We start from the raw sequence: 10,384 nt of genomic DNA, 5'->3' as shown, positions 1-10,384 counted from the left end.
ATAAATGTAATAAAAACTTTGTGAAGAGAGTGGGAGAGAAGTAAGGAGTCTCACTTGTAACTTTCTCACATACACAATGGGGGAATACACACAAAGGTATTTCCTTGGTTTAGGACCAAAATAGTGCTAAAATAGCTCCAACAATCCACCATTGTGGTTGCATGGAGATACATCTAGAAAAATACAATTCAACTTTCAGAAAATGCAATTGACGATATGGCCCTTGAGGGGTCCCCGCCCCTAAAGGGGACCCTTCAAGGGCCATATCCCTTCAAGGGCCATATCGTCAATTGCATTTTGCTTGGTTGCACAAGGAAATATATTTTCCTTGGTACACAAATATACAACTCCAAGAACCAGTGTCATGGCTGTCATAGATCTCCTTTTGTTTGCCAGCGCGCTGGTCATTATAGACCTCCTCCTATAATATGTAAAAATAGGTAACAGAGCTATAACTCCAAGAACCAGTGCGGTGGTTGCTCCAAGATTACCTTGAATTCTGAGCGATGACAGGTTGTCAGGCCAGAGACTGCATTGAGGCGATGTTCACAATGATAGACTGTGTCTCATTATTATGCCAAAAACCAATGCAATGGTCTTTCCAAGCTAACCTATGATTTTGCGCACTGCCCAGTGGTGGTGGCAGGTGGCAAAGTTGCGGCAAAATGCTGCCCGATGACAGGTAGTCAGGTAAGAGACTGTAGTACAACGACGGTGTTCAGAATGATAGATTGCACCTCATTGTTATGCCAAGAACTAGTACAGTGGTCTCTCCAATCCAACCTTGAATTTTAATGATCTGCATGGGTGCGGTGCCTAGTGACAAGTGGCAAAGCTACGACAAAAGGCTGCGTGATGATAAATGGTCAAGTCACAGACGATGAAGTAGTGCAGAGATGCACGATGTAGTGTAGAGCTGCCATGTGTCGAGCTCTACAGTGTTCATAATAAATAGATTGCGTCTCATTATTACACCAGTGTGGCATCATGACGTCGGGAGAATTTTTGCGAGAGTGAGGGTCCACGTAAATTCAAAATATCACCCAAAAGCACGTTGTGTCACGGCCCCAAAATGGTACACCCAAGCAAACGTTGCCCCTTTACTTTGACGCTTGTTGGAAAACAAGTATCAATAGAAAGCGCCATGAAGGGATTCTCGTGTCCTCTCTCTGAACCTACTCTCTCTCATGCACATGCTAACCTTACAACCCAACCTTCAATTCACGCTACATTGTGTATCAACAACAAACAAATTAGGGAAGGGAAATTTGTCAATCAAACTAACTGCTTATGCTACTGGGGAATGAACAAGTGTCACATCGCATCCATTGGCAATTATCCATGCTGGCCATTTAATTACGGAAGAAACATTCCATGCAACTCATCAATAAACGAGACAAAAGAGATCACAGAGTTTTGAATCGAATGATATGGGCAATGAGCAGCCATGAAGGGGATTACAAACAATAAGGGATGAACACCCGCAAGGAGGATTACAAAGAATCAACAACGGATGAAACCCAGGAAGAGGATTACAAACAGTTGTAGAGACCTCAAGCTTAGCAAGACCTCTGAAACATAGAATTTCTCAGAGAAAATATGGGAGAGAGAAAGGGGTTGGACGAAAAACTCTGTTGTACGCAAGGGTAATGTTTTCGAAAATAATAAATTCAAAGCCTAAGATTGGTTTTATTGGTGGGGAAGCAAGGGAGCCAGTGAGGTGGTGATTGGGGTGGTGATGGATGGAAGTGGCGTTTCTACGCTTCTACGTCCCGGTGGGCAACAAGATGTCACCACTAAAATCTGGAACAAGTTCGATGTCGGCTTCCCAACTAGGTGTGCGTATGGACATGCTGGTGGTGGCGGGACTTGCTGAGCTGCGAGGCATGAAGGGCACTGGCGTGGGTGCGAGTGCGGTGGCGGTGGCGATGGCGGTGGTGCTTCTTGGATTTCGGCGGCGGGGTCTGGTCAGGTGGCCCCGACACGGGCGGCGTCGCCGTTGGCTTCTTCGGAGGCGGCGCCGCTCCCTTGGGAGGCTTGGCCACAGGCTTGGTTGGCCCATTGCGCATGTGGCAATTGAGCCTCACCTCGCCCTCCGCCACCCCGGTCTTCACCTCTATTTCCCCCATCGCCAGTATCGACTGCACAAACGCAGGGAAAAACGACCCCTGATCCGTCAATTTCTTCACCAGCGGTAGCGTCCTTGGGTCCGCCGTCATCTCCTGATCGATCTCCAGAATGCCATTTCCCAGTAGCAGCTCCTTGTAGTAGTTGCTGTCGAACAAGTTCGGCGTGCCTTGGTCCAGCGCCACCGCCGGATCGGCGTTCGTCTCTGTCGTGAACGGATTTGGGCACACGTTCCCTAGCTTCTTCGCTAGGGTTCCGTTCATGGCAGGATCCGGCATTCCTGAGCCCTGGAAACTGAAAACTCTGTCGCTGAAGAACCCGCACAATGAAGAACCTACTGTATGTGCACCTGCAAGAGAAACGCACCCAGCCGTAAATCTCTCCTCGCGAGCCACGTTTTATCAACTGAAACCGATCAGAACAACGTCGTGGCGCCGAGCTATATATCTTTGATGGCTTATAGTTGCAGCACGTCTACGCAACACAGGATGATCACACAACCACGATCTAATTCCATGTGTTCGGGGTGTGATTCTCTGGTTGCGAACAAAATTCCCAAACTCAATCCGCATCGGACGATCAGCACAACCATATTCGTACGCAATTTGCTTGAACAACTCGCACTCACCGAGGAGAACCACGAGATCCGTCAAGCTCAGGCCTTTCTCGGCAAATACTACGTTGACTTGATCGATGCTGAAGCTCGGTGAAGGCAAGTTATCCGCGTCTGCGATAAAAGAAGTGAAGCTGTCTCTCCGGCCGCAAGGTACTTTGTAGCTTGGACCTCCGGACTGCACAGTTGATCGAACCAAAATTAGAAGTTTGAAGATCAACATGGCGGTTTGTGCATAGTATGGAGGTTGCAATGCCAGCATTTTCAGATTGCTCTACATGAATCTCCCCCTAATTAGGCCATTATAGGCTTCGAGCTGCTTGCAGCAATGTGCCTCGGATCACACATTGGATTCCACCATTGAGACTGCACTATCACATTATGCAAGAAATGCATATGCCTCCGCGTGAACATACCAGGACAACGGAATCGCGCACAGAAAGAGCGATGATATCCGCGCACGAAACGATTCCCGGGCACACCGCTTCCAAAGCTGCTTTTGCCTGGTCAATGTAGTCGAAACCTCTCACCGAAAGGTTCGGTCCGGCCTCTTTCTCAGCCTGATTTCCGGGCGTGGAGTCCAGCAAAATGGATGCATCGCAACCCTGCAGGTGGAACAACCCAAATTACATCTTAATGCAAAACACAGAATCCGCTCGAAACAGGGAAAGAATACTCTGAACATCTCATCCGCGAGACGCGACGGAACTTCAACGCCTCAGCACTTCCTACCAGAAGCGTCTTAAAGTACTGACAGACCTAAAGCGAAGCTGCAATAACCACTAGAAACGACGGAATTCGAACGTACAGTCACAACGCAGTCATGGAAGAACATTCGTAACAATGCTGGAGTGATCGTGTTGTCCTTAGCGAATCGGGCCTGAAGAGTTTCTTGGATGATGGCCTCAGCCCTTGGACAAGTCGTGCTGTAAAATCCTATAGCGGTCCCTGCTGCCAACGCCCTTCCACTCAAAACTAGCAGTATCACTTGGGCAGCCAAAGCTGTAGCTGCAGAGGCTGCTCTGGGCGACATTGGGCGCTCCTTGTTGCCGACCATTCGACGGCTGCGGCTTGAATACTCTCGAGAGTGGTACGCCAGGTGCGAGAAGAGAACTAGGTATGAACGAACAGTGCAGCAAAAAATTATATGTCTGGGTGGATGACAGATGGTTTGCGCTAAAATGCCTGATGGGTTGGGCGATGATAAGGTCAAAGTGGAGGTGGAGGAGCCTTCTGGGCACCCTACGTGAAAAGAGACGTGGAGGTGGTCCGGGACCCTTATACCGGTGAGAGAAAGCGCGTAGTCTAGCTGTGTATTGCGATTGTCGAGCGGTGCGTGCAATCTAGCTGTGTTCCTATATGTAAGGGGACTGGGAGGCGAAGGAAAGCCGAGGCGTAAGCAGTGGAGGTGGCGACTGTATGTGTGAATGGGAGAGCAGATGAGTGCGAAGTGCTCTAAATCAATGGATGCGCCACTCCTCACGGGAGCAGTTTGGGTCAAATGTGACACAGCAATCTAGCGTTTCGATCGAGCTTTAATTTGAAGGAGAACAGATTGGATTGAGGGTGAAACTTTGTTTGCGGAGTGGAGCAAATCCCTCTTTCGGTGGAGATGGAGATAAAAAAGCAAATGAGGGGATATATGAATCATGAAATGATAGATAGGGTCGCGGCTGCACGAAGAATGCACTACGTCCCGCCGTTGATCGTGCACGAACCTACAACACTGTATTGGCGCTCAGCACCACTCTCTCTCCATCGCTCAACTTGTTATAGTGCCTTTTCTCTCGACTTCTGTATCTTTTTTCTCTCCAAACAAGCCATTCCCAACTCGACAGGCGGCACTTTGTGCGTTGCGAGCTCATGATCCACTCCCTCCCTCAACATGCCAGATCGTGCACCATCTCCAGGTTCTTTTTGCCACAACGTGGCATCAGGCTAGCAGCATCATCTGCCTCTGCCTTTTGTTAGCTCATGATCATCACAATGGTTTGTTAATTAGCAGAACTTGAAGCGCGCACCTGATGACCTCCAAAACGCAAGCTGGCCCGGAATCTCACTCTATTCCCATGCATAATTATTGGCTGGCCAAGTTCTTTATCAATTGTTTGCAACTTTAAGTCAGCAAACTATCAAGCTGATTAGTAAAGCTTCATAAAACACAAGCTCTATCACAATTCTTTACAATTTTAAATCAGTGTCACAAGTAAAGCTTCATAAAGCAAAAAAAAACAAAACACAAGGATTTTAATTAGTGTGGAGAGGTGAACATATTAACATCAAAGTCTCTTACATCTAGTGTGCACACGTGTACTTCAACTTGGCACATCCTCAACCATTCGATCTCAGAATTCCACTGCTGAAATTGTAGATCTTTACATGACTAACCATCACTTCTACTTTGCCGATTTTTATGAAGAATCAAGTCAATTTCAACCTCCTTTGAGCTGATATTGGCATATGAGAGGGCCCCACGGCCCTTTCACCAATTTGATCTTGCAAGTAATATAAAGTGTAGGATGGTCTTCATGCCTATAAAACCCCAATTATAGATAGAAATGGTCCCAAGGTCCTCGACAATGATCTCAATCCATCTCGCATTAACACATTGTGCATTCTCATAAAGTCCTTATTGCACATGTTACAAATGTGCCTCGAGATCCTACCAATGTGAGAATTAAATTTAACTTCAAGCCATACCTAGTTAAGTGGATGATCAACTCTAAGTATTGCATCCTTTCCAAACCGTGAGAGCCACTTTTTACCAAAGTAATAATAGTCAAGACAAATCAATAATGCCATTAGTAATTCTTGCACTACCTCCATGGACCATATTTCATCATGAAGGCTCCATGAATTGTGGGGCTAACCATGCAACTTGTGACTAGCACATTAGCATTATTTGATATCTCAATATTTGCATCCCTTTGATGCCCAACAAGCCATCCATGAAAGTTATCCCATCATTTTTCCAGTTCAAGGCACATAAGTTTACTATTGCACTGTGATTGGAATATGAGATAATCTAAAATTTGCAATAAGGGTCTTCTTTGTTTTTTTTGTCAGCTACATGAGACCTTCTCCTAAAGAGGATTAATTAAGAAGTTGTTAACAAAAATTCTAACAACTTGGTATGCATTCCTATTGACTTGGGGAGATTTCTTATTGACTACTTGGGAAACATGAAAAGAGCTTAAAAATATTTACCCAAAGATGATGCGAGTCAATAGAAATGGAATCACAAAGACTTTTGTTAATATTGAACTGCATGTTAAGGTCACTAACATAACATATCGATTGAATGTTAGCCTATGTGTCTATAGACTTACAATAGCACATGGACTTGTTTATGGTCTAAAATTTACAATAAGGGTATTCTTTGTTTTTTTTGTCAGTTGCATGAGACCTTCTCCTAAAGAGGACCAATTAAGAAGTTGTTAACAAAAATTCTATTAACTTGGTATGCATTCCTATTGACTTGGGGAGATTTCTTATTGACTACTTGGAAAACATTCTTGTAAATTTACTCCTCTCATGAAAAGAGCTTAAAAATATTTACCCAAAGATGATGCGAGTCAATAGAAATGGAATCACAAAGACTTTTATTAATATTGAATTGCATGTTAAGGTCACTAACATAACATATCGACTGAATGTTAGCCTATGTGTCTATAGACTTACAATAGCACATGGACTTGTTTATGGTCTAAAATTTACAATAAGGGTCTTCTTTGTTTTTTTTATCAATTGCATGAGACCTTTTCCTAAAGAGGACCAATTAAGAAGTTGCTAACAAAAATTCTAACAACTTGGTATGCATTCCTATTAACTTGGGGAGATTTCTTATTGACTACTTGGAAAACATTCTTGTAAATTTACTCCTCTCATGAAAAGAGCTTAAAAATATTTATCCAAAGATGATGCGAGTCAATAGAAATGGAATCACAAAGACTTTTGTTAATATTGAACTACATGTTAAGGTCACTAACATGACATATCGATTGAATGTTAGCCTATGTGTCTATAGACTAACAATAGCACATGGACTTGTTTATGATGGTATTAGCATGAGTGTGGTATTTGTGCTCTAGATTCATTGTAAACCAGCCCCAAACAATATAGTTCGGAATGGGGTTAAAGTGAAATCCTCTTGATGCCAAGGTATAGTCTTAAGAAGTCTAGTTTTATCCTCATTCAATGTTAAGTTAGCGCAAGACATAGTAGGTCAAGGATGGAGATGGTATGAAACATTATGCAACTAAAGTGTTGTTTTACACACAAAATATGCATCCATGATGGCATTTCAAATCCTACATGCACATGATATATAGCCAATCCTATTTCCACTCACGTGCTAACACCAAAAGTCTTGCATTTATATGCGTCTTGTGAAGTCCAAGGTTGAAATCAAATTTTCAAATTAAACGGGCCAATAGTATAGAATTTAATATTTTTTAATTAAATTGCAAGCTATGATGTTCAAACTATGAGACTTTTAGAAATAGAGAGGGTCATGCATGATAAAGAGGGTATGAGAACATAATCTCCAAAAGCATGTTATTTAAAAAATCTTCCAATTATCTGAACTTGAAATCATCAGTAATGTGTACACTGTCAACATGTCATGGGTGGAGAAACAATAAGGGAAAATTCAAACAATCGGATATATCCACATCTTACATGCAAGTTATTTTTTTAATGGCAAGCTCCTACTTATTGAGCCTCTATCATAATCCTTCTTGTCATCACTTTCCTAGTATTCTCTACTCCACTCCCTTCATTTTGAAAACATTACTAGTAACAAGGTGAGGCCACAATTCTCGACCTCATCCACAACCCTTACATCAATCAGATATACCCACATCTTACATGCAAGTGATTTTTTTAATGGCAAGCTCCTACTAACTAATTGGGACTCTTACATGCAAGTGATTTTTTTAATGGCAAGTTCTTACTTATTGGGCCTCTATCCTAATCCTTCTTGTGATCGCTTTCCTAGTATTCTCTCCTCCACTCCATTGATTTTGAAATACCAGTGACCACTACAAGGTGAGGCCACAATCCCTTACATCAATCCCTGAATTTTAAATTTATCATATAATAGAGAGTCCCGAGGAGGAAAAATAGTGCCCTTTGGGATTCGGCCGTTCATTATCCTAATAAATATTGTTTCTGTTAAAAATATAGTTAATTTCTTTCCTCATTCCAAGAAACCATCAACCGCCCTTCTATGCGATCTTTTAGCACCCCAAAATGCAAATGCACCTTACCTGTTGCCCTTGGGCTTTGTAGAGTAGATTGTTTAGTTTGCTAAAATTCTGAACTTGGCTTTCACCTGCCAGCTACTTTGGTTGTGGGATTCAAACTTCCACCGTCGGTTTGAATAACCTCCACAAGAAGCGCTCGGCCTTGCTTTGACATGGCTCTGCTTTCTATACCGTGGGTTCGCAGTTTGTTTTCCCCATATGGCATTGCTTTCCAACGTTGTGGGTTCAGTTTTGTTGCCTAGATCGTCCGTTTTCCCACTGTACCTTTAACCTGCAACAGTCCGATCGATCACCTTCCCTATAAGGCTCCACGCTTTGTAAAGCTCTGTAACTGCTTCGAAAGTGTAGTCTTTTTTCTAAATTATGGATGTTACTCTGAACTTCTGAAGAAAAGCAACAACAACAATTCGTACTAACTAGCCCTCAATAGTAATATCGAGTGAGCGCCAGCAGCGCCACCCTAGCATTGCTGGCTCTGAATTTGCAATGTTCGCATCACCATTTTCCCCAATGCTTGCCTTGAAAATAGGTACTTTGAATTCTAGGGCGCAAACCAAGGTAGCATGCACGCTTGCCTGGGAAATAGGCGACCTACTGCGGTTGGAGCCACTGCAGCGTTCTTGTGTCAAATGGTCAAAAGACTCTAAATTTTCGCAATAGACCTTTGCACGGAAGCATATCTCTTTCTCTTGAATCCTCACGGGATGCGAAATGAATGTGGAGGGAGGTCAAGCCCAAAAAGAAAAAGAAAAGGGGGGGCCTTGCCCAAAGGTCCCTAAAGAGCAAAATATTTACACCAAAGGAGAGGCAAGAGCAACAACAACGATGTCACAAAATCTCCCACCAACTCATTGTGAATCTAGATAAATAACACAATGGACATGATTTACAATATGAGTGACTAAATCATTCTTAATTTTGTTGTTATTGAACAACATTCAACTCCTAGTAAGCCAAATAGAGAGAAGCACCTTCGAAGAAATTACCAACCAAGAATCGAAAAGGAAATGCATGATGCATAAGTTATTAAAGACTTGATCCATCGACATGCTTGTACCATGCATGTATGTGTTCGAATGGTCACACAACTTGCATTCATGAATTTTCATTAGTGTCTAACATTGTTTATATGGTGGGAGATAAAGATCGTTGCATTTTTTGCCATGCATGGCATATGATATATCTCCCATTAACATAATTGATGAAAATGACTCGTTGCTCGAAACCCCTAAAAGCTTCCAAGCTTGCAAACAATAGATTGAACACTTCTCCAAACTAACCTTGAAATAGGATAAGCCCACAAAAAAGTGAGGCATTGTCTTAATCCCATGCTTCTAGAAGCATTAGTTTGATCTATGGAGAAGACTCTATAAAGTTTATTCCTCATAAGAAGCAACTTAGAGCGTACTTTCCAAAGGAAGATTTTAGGTGTCGATATAATAAAGCAGAAACATTTTAACCTATTTATTTAGTGTTAGCTAGTGTCTTGTTAATTATTAATAGCTACTAGTATCCAAACTTCAAAACAGGGCCAAAGTTGTAACCAAAATTCCACTCAATGCCATCTTGAAATGGGGTGAAAGCATGGATCTAGTCGTTTAAAAAGTGCTAACAAGTAGTGGCTATAGGTACATGCGAGCAAGAAAAGATAGATAAAGGTGATAGCATGCAAGTAAAAAGAACGGGCAGCGGTTTCTTAGAATATGGATTTATGATGAACTGTTATTTCTATTTCTTTCATCCATGTTCTCTCTCTCTCTCTCTCTCTCTCTCTCTCTCTCTCTCTCTCTCTCTCTCTCTCTCTCTCTCCACACACACAAAGCGCATTTCCCTCCACTTATCTCCTTGCTTCAGGGGTGCACTACTAAGAAACCCTACATATCACGTGCGTTCAAAGGGTATAAAAAACCCCTCAACTAAGATTTCTCCCATAATAAAAACACCCCTCTTTACTTACGGACTAAGTGATTTTTTTCAAAAATTGAATTAAAAATTCCTATCTATAATTGTAATTCTGTTAAATTTTTTCAAAAAGATGGATTAAAATGCCCCTCCTTTTGAATGCATGTGGTATACTAAAAAAATTTAGGTGAACCCCCTGAGTCTCCTTGCACGTTTTCAAGTTGAAGGAACTTGTAGAGTATGGATGGTCATGCAATGGCAGAAGAGTAGTTTTTGTACACTACAGAGAAGATCAATTTTTACACAAAATGTGCCCTGATCTCAAGATGAGCTTTTCTTAAAGAGGTCGTCTGTGATTATGGGACTTAATGGTAATGGGTTCAAGAGAGAAGGTGACAACAACAAACCCATCAGCTTGGCAAAGGTAGCAAAGGTTCTGGGTGTTCATAAGAGAAACCTGTGTGCAGCCAACGCT

General features: G+C 42.5%; 1 protein-coding gene across 1 annotated transcript; it reads right to left on the bottom strand.

Annotated features, from left to right (window-relative positions):
- Nucleotides 1-1,832: 1,832 nt before the first annotated feature.
- Nucleotides 1,833-3,773, bottom strand: LOC147884834 (peroxidase 57-like). Its single transcript, XM_087397222.1, has 4 exons — nucleotides 3,549-3,773; nucleotides 3,157-3,345; nucleotides 2,756-2,918; nucleotides 1,833-2,476 (listed from the first exon to the last, which is right to left on the bottom strand). The coding sequence occupies exons 1-4, from the start codon at nucleotides 3,771-3,773 to the stop codon at nucleotides 1,833-1,835; spliced, it is 1,221 nt and encodes a 406-aa protein (XP_087253348.1).
- Nucleotides 3,774-10,384: the final 6,611 nt, after the last annotated feature.

Source organism: Dipteris shenzhenensis, chromosome 26 (assembly GCF_047967505.1).
Source record: "Dipteris shenzhenensis isolate YYH24624 ecotype China chromosome 26, Dip_SZ_1.0, whole genome shotgun sequence".
Taxonomy (NCBI): Eukaryota; Viridiplantae; Streptophyta; class Polypodiopsida; order Gleicheniales; family Dipteridaceae; genus Dipteris; species Dipteris shenzhenensis.
This window is presented reverse-complemented; position numbering and strand designations above follow the sequence as displayed.

Coding starts and splice junctions, on each gene's coding strand:
- LOC147884834 (XM_087397222.1), bottom strand. CDS start 3,773: ATGTCGCCCAGAGCAGCCTCTGCAGCTACAGCTTTGGCTGCCCAAGTG. Junction 3,346..3,548: donor TCCATGACTGCGTTGTGACT/GTACGTTCGAAT, acceptor TTCCACCTGCAG/GGTTGCGATGCATCCATTTT. Junction 2,477..2,755: donor GGATCTCGTGGTTCTCCTCG/GTGAGTGCGAGT, acceptor TTTCTCTTGCAG/GTGCACATACAGTAGGTTCT.